The sequence below is a fragment of the Parus major genome, chromosome Z (genome assembly GCF_001522545.3).
Source record: "Parus major isolate Abel chromosome Z, Parus_major1.1, whole genome shotgun sequence".
NCBI classification, from domain to species: Eukaryota; Metazoa; Chordata; class Aves; order Passeriformes; family Paridae; genus Parus; species Parus major.
In genome coordinates, this window is record NC_031799.1 from 61031665 (window position 1) to 61048018 (window position 16354).

A 16354-nucleotide genomic window follows, 5' to 3' on the forward strand; every position below is an offset into this window, starting at 1 on the left:
CATGCAGGCAAAACAACCTGCTCTAACAGACTAAAAGGTCAGCGCATATTGGATGTTTCTGTCTGTGCACTTCCTTCTCTAGTAAGAAAGAAACACCAAAAACACTTTTGTTATATATGAAATGGACTAATACACTTCAGTATTTCCTTTTGTAGGACACAATGAAAGAAATGTTAAGTGTGTACTTTCTACAAAGTGCAAAACATGTATTTCAGTTTACAACACTAACATTTGCTTTTTAGTCAGTAATTTGATGCATAACTGAATTTTTAATAAGTGGGACTCAGGACTGTCAAAAAATTCTGGGCGGTCTCAAAAAGCAAATCCTTTAGAATATTCATAATTCTAACACAGTATATGAGTTGACTGAATGAAAGCAGGAAAAGCTTTAATTTCATTTATTTTGGCCTGATAGTGATTCTGCATATTTAGCCAAGACATTCCCTCAATTATTTGTTATTATTTATATAACTTAGAAAGAACAAAACTGCTCATCAATCATTTAAACAATCATACTTCACTATCTAAAGTAATTTCAAGTACCTCCCTCCAAGATAATGTACATAATGTAAGCTAAATGAACATTATTAATATTGGGAAACAAAACAGTCAAGAAGTTAGCAAATATGTGAATTAATCCTCCAGAAGTAGCCCCAACTGACAACATCGTACACGTACAGCGTCAGTCCTTATATGATAACATAATTCTATTCTTAAGTTCTCTTAGTTTAAGAATGATAAACTGGAATTTTTCGTCTTATTTCCCAGTTATTATAGTTCAACTTTATAACTGTTATATACTTAAGTTTGCAAACTTCATACCTTTAAAAGATTTTAAGTACATGTCATATTTAACATAAAATTATATACTTCATCCAATTTATTAAAGTATCTGGTAAATTCTGATGATTCAGTACAGGAAGATTTTCCTGCTACAGTGAGCTCAATTAATAAGCGGTTGTTGGCTTTTGAAAATCTCTCTTGGTATGTAGGGTATTTTCTCTTCTTAGCTAGAAGAACAAAATCAAGTTTTTCTCTAAATGCCCAAGTTTCACGTGCTGACACACTTCAGAAGCATGAAAGTATATCTCCACCCTTAATCCTATTTTTCCCAGGCCTTTAAGTTGTTCTTAATTATTTTTCACGTTCAGCATACAGTTGGAAAATATATGCGCCAAATGATGAGGCTGCAATGCTGCTTCCCGGTCAGTGAATAACAGAGATCAGCAAAGTTGACAGCAGTAAAACAAAGGGTAGAGGACACTGGGATACGCAGTCAGGAATTTCTGTGGCACACGAAGATGTTGGTCAAGATTTGAAAGTTGCCAAAAAAAGTTGCATTAAGCATTCATTTCAGCGTTGTATACTCTGTTCCGTCCTGATAGAAAAGGGGCAGTCGGGGAGGATCCTTTTTGACAGATTTCCTGGACGAGAAGAAAGCGTAAACGCAACAATCTGAGAACCGTTTACTGATAAAATAAGGGCAAGTGTTCCTACAAAAGGGGGATAGGAAAAGGACCAGGGAGGGAAAAACAGAGACGGAGAAAGAAAGACAGGGTCAGCGTTACCACAGGAGCCCGGTGCTCTGTCAGCTCAGCGAGCGGAGGGTGTGCTGCGAACCGCCTTGGGTTTGCGTTGCTCCCGCGGCGCTCTGGGCACGGTTTCCAAACAGCAGCAGCCGCGTGCTCCCCCGCCGGCAGGCAGAACGGGCTGTCAAGGCCAGGGCCGCAGCCCCGGAGCGGCTCCCGGCTCCCAGGGTCGGGGTGCCGCAGCTGCGGGCGCGCTTCAGTGCAGGGAGAGGCGGCGGCGGCTGGGCGCAGGTGATGGCGACAGGCCGGTCGGTTCGGGCTAGTGCCACGGCAGTTTAGTGGTACGGCAGGCCAGTGCGGCGGGCAGCGCAGCGACCGTGGCCGCTGGGTGCAGGCCGGCGTCGGCTGTGCCCGGGAAACACGACGGGGGTGCCTGCAGCGGAGCACGAGGTTGTCCCGGTGGTGAGCTGGCTGGTGGAAAAGGCGACGCAGGGCAAAGCAGGTACGGGCAGGAAAGCAGGACCACTGGGAGGAAGAGGCAGGAGGCGGGCGACAAGAGCCAAACTGGCCCTCCGAGTGAGTCCTTCGTCCATCCAAGACACCCAAAGGCAAAATGGCTCCCGTTGTGGCGCACTATAATATGCTAAGGCTCCTCCCACAGCCTGACTTGGCGGGCATTTTTGGCGGGCACTTGCCCCATTGGCTAGTACGGGGGTCACTCACTGCCCGGTTATGGAGGTGTTCTCTCCTGTCCTTGGCTGCCAGGGACAGCCTTCCGCGGGACGGGTCTGCAATCACATGTGCAGCCCCTATAACATATGTTTGAGGCATAAATAAAAATCAGATTGGTCCTTCTCACTCTGTTATATATTATTTGTTTCACACTAGTGCATAACAAGATAGGAAGCACATTATGTCAAAAGTTGTTTGTAAGAAGTTTTGCAGAGGGTTTCTTGATTTCAAAATGGTCACTCACATTGGCAAATAAATAAGTACTGCCAGAATATCATAGTCTGGCCTCAAAAGCTTTGCTGTTGATTTATTTTTATATGGAAGAAAAGTTTAGCATATGAAATTTGAATGTTGCTGCAGCTTCAGTAACCATTTAAAATTTGTTGTAACAAGAGAAGAGGTTCAGATCTCAGAGTCTGAGCTCCCTTTAAACAATCTAACTAAATAGTCCTGAAGCTCTTCCTGCACCATCTACAAGTCTGACTGCAGTTAAATTGCTGTACTGCAAAAGGTACCAAACCATGCTTCATCCCCCTCATCAACTTTTGAATACTGTGCTCTGTTTTCGGTCCCTCGTGACAAGAAAGACGTTTAGGTGCTGGAGCATGTCCAGAGAAGAACAATGGGGCTAGGGAAAGATCTAGAGCACAAGTCAAATGAGAAGTGGCTGAGGGAGCTGGGGTTGTTTGGCCCGGAGAAAAGGAGGCTCAGGCGTGACCTTATTATTCTCCGCAACTGCCTGAGAGGAGGCTGTAGCCAGGTGGGAGTTGGACTCTTCTCCCAAGTGTTATAAATCCATATTGTGATATTGGCTTTTCGCAAGTATTAGGATGAATGTTATATGATTTTGCTGTATCTTTTTCTTTTTCTCCTGCTAGCAAGTTTTAGGTGTAGGTCAAGAAGAATTTTGAATGTTAGGGCTAGGTCCTGACTGTACAAAGCAAGATAACCCCCAGTGGACAAGATGATGGGGTCCAGGCTGCTATCAGCACTGACTGCCTGCAGAGGAAGGAACCCCAGCCCAAATAAAAGGGTGATAAGAAGGAATCAAGTTTCTACGACGCATGCACTAAAAAGGCAGACCTGGGGAGTGGCTACGCAAACTAGTTCTTGGAAAAGTTTGAATATGCATTAAACTCCTACAGCAAAATGGGATAAAAGGAGTGTTCCAAAGACGCTAGGTGTGCTCTTGGCAGAGAGACAGACACACAGGCGTTTTAACCCTTTGCTTTATTATCTTTGTCTTCTAATTGTCTTTTTGTTTATATTAAACGTTTTAAAATCTGTTAAGCAAGTGAACCTCGTTTTTCACACAAGTAACAAGTTATAGGACAAGATGAAACAGCCTCAAGTTGCACCAGGTTTAGGTGCAACTAAAAAATATCACAAGATATCACAAAAAATCCCCTCACCAAAGGGACTGTCAAGCCCTGATAGAGGCTACCCAGGACAGTGGTGAGGTCACCACTCCTGGAGGGATTTAAAAGATGAGTAGATGTGGATTTACTGACATGGTTGAGTGGTGTGCTTGGCAGTGCTGAGTTAAGAGTTCAACTCGGTGATCTTAGAGGTCTCTTCCAACCTAAAGTATTCTATGATTCTATGGCAGTCAGCCCCATTGTCCCAGGCCCACACTGCGTTAGCACAATCATGCTCCTGTGTTGTCAAGAGTGCCCAGTAAATTCAAAGGAATACATCTCCAGCTTATTTTCAGTACTTTTAAAGAACAGACTTCACTGTGCGGTCATTTCAAGATCAGGTGTTCTTCTCACATGAATAGAGCTTAAAATCTGTCAAATAACTCAATCTTTAGTCTGTTAAATGCAGATAAAGTAATTACAATCATTCAGCTGTTATATGTAAAGATACTTAGAAATTCCTAAATTTGTCATCATATTAATTAGATGCTTTTTTAAGAAAACAGCTCTAAAAATAACTTTGGAAAATATTTCTCTCTGTGCTCATATTCAGACAAAGATACGGAAGTTCACCTGAATTATTAACCAAACTTGTAATCTTGAGGGGGAAAAGAAAAAGAAAAAAGAATTCTGATTAGTCTAAGAAGCCGGTTTAAGTCAGGATATCAATAAATACTGTTATAATAGCATATGTTAGGTGTCTAAATGAAGCATGAGTAAATGAAATATGCCTTTTTTTAAAAAAAATGGATGAGCTCAGCAGACTGTCCACCAGCCACTGAATTCCCTGTAGAAGAGATGAAACAGTAAAGCTGCTGAGATCCAGTAAAAATGTCTACACAGACATCTGTGAAACAGTATTTGGAGATCACAATTATATTGCTCCAAAAATAGTTCATAATATTCAATAATCTTGAATGTAGCAGAAGTGAAAATAAAACAAAGAGTGAACATTCTGTTTATACCAGATGTTAGGAGTACTGACACAGGGAAGTTTGCCTTTTATGGTTTTCAAGGCCCAAGATGGTGTTCCAGGCAGTGGTGTGAGGCACAGGGTACATCTCCAGCCATCCAGCAGTTCTGTACACCTCTGTGAGCACTCAGAGCCTGCCTTGGTGGGTTTGCAAGACTGCGAGTAATTAATTTGACAGGTAATTAATGTGCCAGACTTGCCCATATTTATATTTTGACTATCATCCACCACACCACAGGGGCTGTACCTGCTAGCCCTGCTTAATCACAGTTCATGTTACAGTTATGGATCACCTGGGAATATTGTCCATCACTAAATCCACCCCATAGTTAAGCCACGAGCCCATCTGTGTAGTTACATTTCTTCCCTGATGGCCTGAGCCATCATGGGCCCACTCACCAGCAATAATTCACTGTTATGCTGCCATTCAGATCCACCTGAGACAGTTTAATCTTGGCAGCCAATCCACCTGTCCATTATTGGAATGCTTTTCAGTAGCCCCACTCCTGGGTATGTGTTGTACATCTACTCCAAATACTTTTACAGGCAGCTTCTCAACTTGGGTGGTGATGCCTCACCACAGTTCAGCAGCCTGGCCTAGGCATCCCCACAGAACATCTGCTACCACCCATCAGGCAGTACAGAGGTAGAGCATTGCCCACTTCTCTCATTCAGTGATATCTAAAGCCAGCTGGATGGCTTTCAGCTCTGCAACCTGACTTGATGCACCTTGTCCCTCCATAGCTCCTGGGACTTGGCATGTAGACCTACATAACGTAACTTTTTATTTTCCATGTAGCCGTACAACATGGCAGGAACTATCAGTAAAAAGAGTATATTGATTTTCTTTTCCTGGTACCTCAACATATGTCACCTTCTCCTCCTATGATGATGATAGACTGAAACTCTGATCTTCAGGCCATTTCATGATGACTTTGAAGATTCCTGTGTGATTTGGGTTTCCTGTTTGAGCTCACTGTGTGATTGGTGCAATCCACTTGCTCTATGTGGCATCAGTGGCATGATGTGTGGAAGGTTCTTTTCCTTTGCACATCCTGCTCAGCACTGGCAGTCAGGGTGCCAGGAGGAGCTGTGGTTTGGTGGCCTTCACTTCTGAAGCAGCTTGAAGTCCTTCAGAAGCAGTCAGGATCTCTTTTCTTAGTTGGTTCGTAGGCCTCAGATCCTTTGTATCCCCAACTCCAGAACCCCAGGGTTCACCCTCTAGTCTCCTCAGTTATTCTTCAGAGACTCTAGGAAGGACCATTCTCCCAATCTGCAGTGTAGAGCCATTTTTCACATCTTTGCTGTCCTGACTGGCCCCAGGGCTACATCAACAGTCTCCTGTTTGATTTGTTTAAAAGCTTGTAACTTAAAATCATTATTTTTCTGTGTCACATGACAAAAAGGGTTTACAATCTGACTGTATTCTGGAATATGCATCTTCCAGAAACCCACAGCACCTAGCAAAGCCTATGTATCCTTCTTGGTCATTGGTGAGGACACAGCTGTTACTTTTTTGACCACATTGGAATCTGGTATCTCTATCTTGCCATTTTACTCCTACAAACTGAATTTCCTGGACCTGTCCGTTGACCTTGCTATGATTTATGGCAAAATTATTCAGAAGGATTTCTATTATCTTCTCTCCTTCCGCAAAAACGGTCTCTGCTGTGTTATCCCACACAGTGACATTCTTAATGTATTGCAAGTGTTCTGGAGCCTCAGCTTTTCTAGAGCAGTCTGGATCAGTCCAAGGCAAGTAGTGGTTCCAGGTATACTGAATGCAATACAAAAAAAAAACCCTGTGACCTGCATTCTGCTGCTGAAGGAAAGGAGAAAAACACCTTTTTTAATATTGATGGTAGCAGCACGCTGCTGCCTTGGACTCCAGTTTGTACTGAAGTTCCAGCATGTCCGGCACAGCAGCGCTCAGTGGTGGTGTGACTTCCTTCAGGCCATGACAGTCTGTTGTCAGTCTCCACTCTCCACTGGACTTACACACTGGCCACACCTGGCCATTAAAGAGTGAGTGAGTCTTGCTGACCACTCCCTGGCTCTCCAGTTCAGGAATCACCTCATGGATGGGGGTCACAGAGTCCTGCCTGGCGTGCTGTTATCGATGGTGACTGCTGTGGTAGTGATGTTTTTATTCTACCTTCAACAGTCCCATGGCAGAAGGGTCCTCTGAGAGAAGAGGCAAGGTGTGAAGCTCTTTAACTTCCTCTGCCTCCTCATCATCTATCCCAAAAGCCCAACAATGACTTTTGGGTCCTTGAAATACCCTCTCCTGAGGTAATCTCTGCCAAGAGTGCACAGGGCCTCTGGGCCAGTCACAATGGGGTGCTTTTGCCATTCATTCCCTGTCAGGTTCACTTCAGCTTCCACAACAGTCATGTGTTGGGATCCCCCTGTCACCCCAGAAACAGAGATGGATTCTGCCCCTATATATCTTGATGGCATCAGAGTACATTGTGTGCTGGTGTCAACTAAACCTTGACAGTCCTGTGGGACTGACATGCCAGGCTGTGATGCTGGGACTCAAGGAGACAAGATGGGCTTCTGTGTGGTTAAGATCAGGAAACCATTTATTCAATACAGGAACAAACTTGGGTTACACCCAGAGTCACAGAGCCCTGAACAGAGGCAGGGTGATGGGTTTTGTGGGATAGAACCAGGGTGGAGTTTAAGGTTGGGGACTAATAGGAACACAGCAAGGGAGAAACCCCAGGGGCACAAACCCAATCAGAACTCCTGGGCTGCCACCCGACGAGGGTCTGGGGTAGGGCAACTCTTCCCAGGCTCTGCCCCTGAGGCAGAGAGATGGAATTTACTCTTGCAGGACTTTAAAGCCATGTCTTTCATTTTATCAATGCTTATCTGAAACTAAATCTTTGCCTCCCTGGTTAGGGGCACCTCACAACTGCCCCTTCTTTAAATAAAATTTGATTAGGAGCTTAGAATGTTTCTAGAACTTATACAATACCTAACCCCCCCACATAGCACCCACCTCGCTTCATGGGACACCAAAACACTTGCACCCAACAACAAAATACATTAAGCAAACAAACACAAAACAAACAAAACTAAAACCACACTTAAAACTTTCACAGCAGCTGAGCAAATTAAGCATTGGTGGTAGTTAATAAAAATATTAAGGTTTTTTAGTTCAATCTCTTTCAGTTCTTGATTTTATTTTTAGGAAGGGTGCAATTCTTTGATATCCTCTTAGAGGGGCAGAGTCCAGAGTATTCAGCCTCAGCTCCTGTCCCGATGATATGGGCATCACAATTTTAGAGGGTGATGGTGAAATGCTGGCTTTTGGAGCTCAGGTTATTACAGTTTGGGTTACAGTTTCGACTTTTCTGTAGGGGCTGTTACCCACCATGGAAAAGGAACAGCCCTCAAGGTGGACCAGCTGGAGAATGAGGTGGAACTGGAGAAGGAGTTACTGGGGGGAAGGGAAAGTTAGGGGCCAGAAAAGGAGTAAGGCGGGAAAAAGGGATCCCAGACCGTGTGACCAGTGCCATCTTGGGAAGGGGGAGGTCCAGGATGGACTTTCCTGGACAGGGAACAGGGAATATGGAAAGACAGGGGGTGAAGAAGGACACGGGACAGCGGGCAGGTGGCAGCAGACCTGCATCACTCTGGATGTTCTCTGTCCCTTGTCTGCCTTCAGGAGAGACACAGGGGTGATGGGGAGTTGGTAACAGTCCCGAGCCATCTTGGCATTTTTCACCCTTTGTCCTGCCCTTAGGAACAGAGGAGAGGGGAAGATATGGGGAGATATGCACAAAAAAAGAGGGGCTTCACAGAAGCTAAAATTCAGACCACAGGAAGAGCCATACCATCCATAATCATCCATACTGTTAATATCGTCTATAAAGGTCCTTCTCATGTATGAAAAAAGGTAAAACCATCCGTAATACATCTTGTTGGGTGATGTTTATCCCATCACCTGGTCTTGGCCCCCCTCGTAAGCTCTTTCCCCCATGCCTGAGGCACTCTCTGCCTGCCCTCCTGCCAGGTACTCTCGAGTCCTCCTTTCTTAGGCAGGGGTCTCGCCAGCTCTCAAGCAATCAGCTGGGGACTTACGGAGCCGGTCCTGCTGCTCTCTTGGTACCCACATTCTCCACCATTAGTAGCATTCCACTGCTGCAAGATCATGTCCAGGGAGGCTACAGTTACTGGTGACTGGCATGGGACTCAAGGAGACGGGCTTCTGTGTGCTTAAACTTAATAAACCATTTATTCAACACAGGAACAAACTAAGCTTAAATCCAGAGACAAAGAGCCCCCCAGTAGAGGCAGGGTGATGGGTTTTGTGGGATAGAACTAGGGTGGAGTTTAAGGTTGGGGACTAATAGGAACACAGCAAGGGAGAAACCCCAGGGGCACAAACCCAATCAGAACTCCTGGGTTGCCACCCCACGAGGGTCTGGGGTAGGGCAACTCTTCCCAGGCTCTGCCCCTGAGGCAGAGGGATGGAATTTACTCTTGCAGGACTTTAAAGCCATGTCTCTCATTTTATCAATGCTTATCTGAAGCTAAATCTTGGCCTCCCTGGTTAGGGGCACCTCACACCAGGCCATTGGATACATATAGTAGATGCTATTGTCCTTTTCCTCCACCTGGCTGGAGGAAGGGCCCCTCTAATTATGGTCATAGTATTCATTGCTCACTTCTTGGAAATATAGAGAACTTCAAGAGGATTGGCAGTAGCAACAGCCCTTTTATTCTGTTTGAGGACTTTCTCACTTGAAACTGGAGCTGCATCTGTCCTTGACTTTCCTGTGGTGGTTCTTCTTCTTCTCAATTCACATACCTGTGCTGCCAGGGCAAAGGTGGGTTTTCCATCCCACTTCCTCACATCCTCTCTGTGCTCACACACCAAAAAACACAGGTTACCTTGTGGTTTGTACCCTCTCTCTTGAACAGAGGGGTCCTTGCTCCCAATAGCAGAGACTCTGCTCCATACTGGAGGGGCATGGGGAATTTCCACTCTAATCTGCTGAAGCCTTTCAACTCTGTCCACCGTCTTGGACAGCCTTTCCACAGACAAGAATCAGGGTGGAAAAAAGGGAGGAAAAAAGGTGATCATCACATTGCCGTAGCTAGGTAATCACCTGAAGCTCTTTTTTCATGGACATCAGTGCCAATGAGTTGGTGTACAATGATCATGTGCTCCATGCAAACTTCTGCCACGTGGATTGTGCACACTGGACCTCATCTGCATCTACAGGGGACTGCTCATTATTTCAATCCCTAGAGATTACCTCCAGCACAGCCAGTTCTCTGAGGTACTGGGTGCTTTCTCCATGGTGTCCCACCTGCCTGGGTGCACTACTAGATCATCCTTCAGAGAGTAGTGCACACACTTGACAGGAGTCATCCCCAAAGGCTGAGAGCTTCTGTCCTCTTCCCAATCCCCTTATCAATGCCCACATCCTGATCAGGCTTGCAGCTCATACCATCTAGCTTCACATTGTGAGCTTCTCCCTTACTAAGGAAATTGATTTTGCTTTGTATTTCTTTTTCTTTATTGGGGCCACTTCTACTGGCACTGGGTTGTTCCTGTCATTCAGGTCAGTCTGAGTGGCCCCACTGCCTGTTTTTCTGCTTTCCTCCTCTCCCCTCTGAGGCTGCTGTCTAGTATCATGCAGTGTTCAATGAAGAATAACCAGAGTCCAGGTACACTATAGAACTTCCTCCTCTCTGGAACTGCCACACCATTTTTCTTTCAAATATTCTGCCACTTTAACAAGGTTCTGTAGTTGTTTGTGGTGAACAGAAACCTCTCCAACAAGAGACAATACCAGACAACTCCCTCTGCCACAATTTCTTGACTGGAGTAACCACTTCTCCCCAGAAGAGGGTCCTTTCTCAGAGGGTGCAATGGCAGTAAGTGATATAGAATAACCTCCATGTGTTGGCCATGCCAACTTCCAGCTACTGCAAAAACTGTCCTACCCAGAACCAGAGTGTTTTTAGGTTTGGTTTGGTTTCTCCACAAATAAAAAAATAATCCCGCTGCATATTGTACCCCAGAAGTACCAGGTTTAAGACATGAAGGGTTCCTTTGGTATTATCTTGTTTGCCTACAGTGACTGCAAGCCATCAATGAACAACACTTTGTGCATCTGCTAGAGGGCTACATTGTGGGCTGCCGAAGTGGAAAGAGCAAAAGAACTTGCTTTGCATAATAGACTGCAAAGAGGCAATCAGGCTATTGTTCCAAATATTTTCCTTTTATAAATTTAAGCACAAATTTTGTGCAGCATTGTGTAGTGAAGGCCTGTAAATAAAAGACAAATGAGTTGCTAGCAAGTGTCCATTCCAAAGATAAACTTTCAGGTCCCCTCTAGGCTTCCATCTAGTGACACTGGGGAAGAGAGGTCCCTACAAAGCAGAATGCTTACCTTCCCTAGAAATCTCTATGGGCAAGAGTATCTTCAAAGGGGAAGAAGACATTTGTTTTCTCCTGCAGGGAAGCATATGTATACTATTTTTTCTGCAATATCTTAATGAAAATTGAATACAGTTTTGCTAGTTATATTTCCAAATTTTTCTGTTACTCACTAGAAGCCTTCAAGGCAGCAGCCCTTCTATGGCTCTGCTGTCCCTTGAGCAGTCAGTCCTGGATCTTCTGCACTGAGCTGCAGGTGCAAGAGGATCGATACACTAATTGATTAGATCCACTGTCCCTGTTCCTTCATCTTTCCAGCCTCATGTCTACTAGAGCATCATCTTAGGAAATATGCATCATGGGTTTGAGTCCAGCCATACTAAACAGAAAGTAAAACTCTGGTTTCCTGTCTAGGGCAAGTGCCATGCCGCTACACTTAAACTAAGGAGCTGCAGCAGGGGAAGCTTCACATCATCACAGCCGTGGTTGTCACAATCACAGCTCTACATGTCTGTACCTCCCCTCCAGCAGCCTTGCTGAAGCTCCGTCCTCCATCCCCTGCTGGCAGAGGTCAACTTCTGCCAAATGTTCAGGGCTTTACCAACACTCCTCTTAGCTATTGCATCAGCTACCGAAGTAAGTCTTCTTTCTGAGGTGCGCCTACAACCCCCAAACACTTCTATACTTTAGGAGAAATTGAAGGTGTTTTGTCAGTTTATGGAAACATGGTCTTCATTTTAGAAAAGCTACAACATAAGATTGGCTTTCCCATCTGTTTCCTTTGATGAGTGGGAGGCTTTGATGTCACCTGCTTGTCCTCCTGACCCCTCAAAATGTTTTAGCTGTGGGTTTGGGGGTCAGGATGCTTTCAGTTCTACTCTGAACATAAACCACACAAGTTTTTAAAGCCATATCCTTCATCCATCAGTCAAAAGACACTCAATTTTTGAAAACCTGATACACATTCCTATCCTTCAGCAAATCAACTGCACTATTCAATTTGATGTCATCTGCAAATATGTTGAGAGTATGGTCAATCCCACTTTGTCATTGATGATATTGAATAGTATTGGTACTGGGACACCCTCAAGCACACCACTTACCACTGTTCTCTGTTTTGACATTGAGCTGTTTGTTGGCTGCAACACTTTGGGTGCAGTCATCCAGCCAATTCCTTAACCATCAAATAGCTCACCCATCATAATTCCACCATTTTAATATCACAGGCCTTACAAAAATATTTGTCCAGCTGATCCGTGTCCTCTGGCTTAAGTTGCCTGGTAAGGGGTTAAGATTGAAAATTTATTTCTTCATATAATAGCAGAGTCTAAGACTACACATATGATATGTCTGTAGTTCTTTCATGACCAAATGTCTGCCTTTGGTAACAGGCTGAAAAGGGCTGAAATTAGGAGAAAAGCTGTCAGCTGCATTTCATCACTGAACATCTGGACTAAGAAATTAGTTTTAAAATATATTATTTACAAATAACATCAGAGTTTACACATTCCTTATCATTGAGAGGGGAGAATTTGAGAAATGTGGTCTTGCCTTGTTGCATGAATGTGTGTTGTAAGGGGAATGGCTACTGTCCAGTATCAACCCTGGAAACACACTCTGTGCAAAGGAGCTGAAGTTTTAGAATGGGAACTGGGGTTTCTAAAAGCTCAGGGTTTCTCAGTTAATTGCAGTGATGCATGTCACATGTCCTCAACTATGGAGACTAGATTCAGACTAGAAAGAAGGGTTAACATTCAGATTGAGATGGAGAAGGCCCAAGAAACTCCCTTCTTCCCTTGCACCATTATGCATTTTTATATTGTATACTGATCATTTAAATTAGCACTCACAAAAATCATGAACTAATGCACTTGTTTGAGACAAGGCAGCTGGGCAGATGCTTTACAAAGCTCTTCACAGAAACTGCATTTGTGCCTCCTCTGTTACAGCCATGATAGTTTCAATTACTGTCGGCCATGCAGAGTGTTGGCAGCTCTGGGACATTGCACTTCCAGTGCTCAACTCTCTGTATCCTCAATAATACATGAGACCAATTTCCTACTACTGACTGGCAGGTGCAAATTCCCTGCATCATGCAGGCAGTGTGCCCCTCTGATTCTCTTTTGACTCTCCCTTAACTTTATCAGAACTTTGCTTTATCACAACTTAAAAAGGTAAACATAAACCCTGGCTTTAAACTTCCTGGCATTTGACAGCTTTGACACCAAGTGATGGAAAGTGCCACCTAATTAAAAAAATTATTTATTTTTCAAATGCCAGTCTTTGTTATGAAAATGTCTGCTTAAAGTACACATTACCCTGTAGAAAAGGAACCCAAACTGCAAAAATCATAGTGTGGTATTTAATTATGAATCAGAGGATTTTACAAAGAACAGTAAATTGCATAGTGAAAGCCCATTTTCCATGATGGAGAATACATTAAAACAATCCTCTTCAACCCCAAGCAACCCATGCTTGCTAAAATTGCTACTTTTAGACACAGACTTCATGAACTACAGGTTTTCTGCTTTGGCATGCATTTATGTTGTTTTCCCCCCAGATCAAATGTCTACTATCACTTGATACAAGTCACATGGAGGTCCAAATCCTTTAACTGGAGCAGAGCAAAAGTGCAAGCTCAGATGTTTCAAAAGCCAGTAAGCAACAGCAAGATGGATGCTAATTGCAGGAACAGTTATAATAACTTCCAGACATTTATTTTCCTTTAAACTTAGATTTTCATTTCCTCGACTTCATTTCCTATTCTTTTCTGTACTATCATGGAGAACATCTTCAAAATATATCACTACCAGGGAAAGAGGAGTCAACAAAGTCTGAATTTGTGGGGAGATTGGTCTAAATGGGAGTCATTGCAGGCCCAAGAGAAGCAGAACTGATAAAAGGCAGGTATTACAGCATTGAGAAACCAAACATTGAGCTTCAGGGGTAGGAGGTATGTGAGGGAAACCTGGAATGCTGACATGAAACCAGCAGCCCAAGCTTTGTGAGCATCTTGTCAAGGAGTTACATCTATAAAAAGGTGAATTAGTCAAATAATGTGGATGAGGAAAAGCAGCCTATCAAAAGAAAAAATAGGGAGAAGCAGGAGAAGATGACTTGGAAAACAGTTTCTAATTAATTCCTAGTATCAGTGGTGACCACTGAAATGAAGAATTTGGTCACGTAGAGACTGCAGGCCAAAGTGGAAGAAAGGAGAGGCCCTTTGCATTGAGAGGTGCAGGGCCAACTCCAATGGCATGGCATGAGCAACGTGTGAAGTTGGGAAGAGATGGGGAATGGGGTCGCTGTTAGAATTGTGTGAATGTGACTGTGGTTTTGAGCTGCAAGCTCAAAGCTGTAAGGTCTCTGTAAGCATGTCAGGGAAAAGTATGTATCTGCATCATGGAGTGAAAACACTGCTGCTTTCAGCATTATAATCCACTATAATTCTTCCCCAACTCTTTTCCAGTCCAGTCTTCCAGAAACTGTAATCTGCCTCAGAAAATTGCAGTCACTGAACAAGTGAACAAGTAAGATACTTACTTCTAGTGCAGAAAGACTTGTCTTTTACACAAATCCCAGTCCTTTAAAAAAAAAAATCCTGCAAGAATTAAAGATATAGTAGGTAGTTAACCAGTTTCTCAGTAAATCTTTTATCAAGCAATCCAGGCTCTTCCCCATTTCCTCTTCCATTTTCCCAACAGATGTCTTCAGGAATACTCAGCTTGAAGAATACAAACACAGTAGGGAAATGCTTCTTTAGTCTCCAGACCCATTTCTTCTGATCAAGCCATTATCTCATGGCTGTAAACAACAGACTCCTCCTGATACAAGTACACTTGCTTGTTGAACTTGTTATGTGTCCCAGGGCTAGAAATCCTATGGGGAAGGAAAATATTTTTCAATTTTTCAATTTATTCAAGAGGCAGCAAAAAAACTCCTTTTATGAATGTAACTCAAGGATAGAGGTGCCCAGCAATCTGGTTCTGAGATCTAAATTTTTGCAAGAGAAATTGTCAGTGCACCACACTGCAAATCAGCAAGTTTAGTCCTATAACGTGGCAAAAACACCACTGGAAAATAGATTTTTTTGTTGAGTACCCAGCTCAACAAAAAGCCAATACCTTTTACTGTTACCATTCAGTGAGAAGGTGGTAGAAGCTTGAGCAGACTCTGGGAGTTGATGTGCAGATGCAAGTGGGTCAGTGTCAACTGAAGAGTTTCTGCCACAGAGCACTCAATCTGTGTTAAACCACAAGTCAAGTCAAACTGCACTTTGGCATCACTGGCTGCTGAGCAGAGAGCTGCAAAGCTTTTCATTATGTTTTGTGTAGTATACATGCATGTGTAATCTAACAATGATGAAAGGAGTAAGTTTTCCTTTATCTCGTTCACTTCATGCTCCTGGATTATCTTCACATGAAATACCTTAGCATCATGCAGTGCATTTGCTGGCAGCTCTTCCTCTTGCTGGTAAAGCCTATGCTCTCAGGGATCAAATTAGCTGATAGAGTGTATGCAGACTGCTTAATTACTTTCTCATTATTTCACTGTTAGTTTAATTGCAATAGAAAAAAAATCTTGGGGGTTATTAAACTTGGATTTAAAATATTAAGTTATAATACAGCAGTTCTTCCAGTTAAAAGTTTATTGCTGTTATGAAAAATACTTAGGTGCTCCTACAAAGAGGAACAGCTGTAAAAAACAGAGTAAGCAAGCTCTGTACTATGAGTTATTAGCAGGAATACAACAGCATCCTCTCAGATTAATGAGCCTTAGTGGTTTCTAAGTGCTCTGACATGCAATCTAAATATGGACTCCAACTAAACTAATGATTTTCTATGAACCCACATAAAGTTAAATTTTATTTTCTGAGAACAGTAACAATTTCATGATTGTGAAATGCCTTATTCATTTTTTATTGTTTATGAATGGGCAAATTGCTTTTGGAATAAAGCCTGCCAAATCCAATAGGGTAGAAATGGACTTCAGAATCAGTCTGGAAAAGGAAAAGGAAGATATGTTGGAATATTTATGGTATAAGGCAGGATTGGCTCTTTGCAGAGGCCGCCTACACAAAGCAGCATAGACAAACTGCAAATGGTGAAAATGGGCTCACTCACAAACTATTTGAAAGTGTGATTTTAAATTGTCTTCTTGTGGCAGGAGAATCCTATTTAATCAATACACATTCTTACCCTTGCCTTTGTGTGTTACATTTTGGGTGAGGTCAATTCTGAGTGACAAGGCATTTAAAAGAAGTTCACCATTTTCAACAAAAAGATTCTTTTGTGTGTGT

The 16354-nt window shown here is 43.3% G+C and overlaps 1 protein-coding gene across 1 annotated transcript; it reads right to left on the reverse strand.

Moving 5' to 3' along the window:
- Positions 1 to 383: 383 nt before the first annotated feature.
- LOC107215867 lies at positions 384 to 9969 on the reverse strand. The gene is made up of 4 exons (XM_015652222.1): positions 9926 to 9969; positions 9475 to 9697; positions 1569 to 2162; positions 384 to 1424 (listed from the first exon to the last, which is right to left on the reverse strand). Exons 1-4 carry the CDS (start codon positions 9967 to 9969, stop codon positions 1341 to 1343), a joined length of 945 nt encoding a protein of 314 aa, XP_015507708.1. The 3' UTR covers positions 384 to 1340.
- Between the last annotated feature and the right edge of the window lie 6385 nt (positions 9970 to 16354).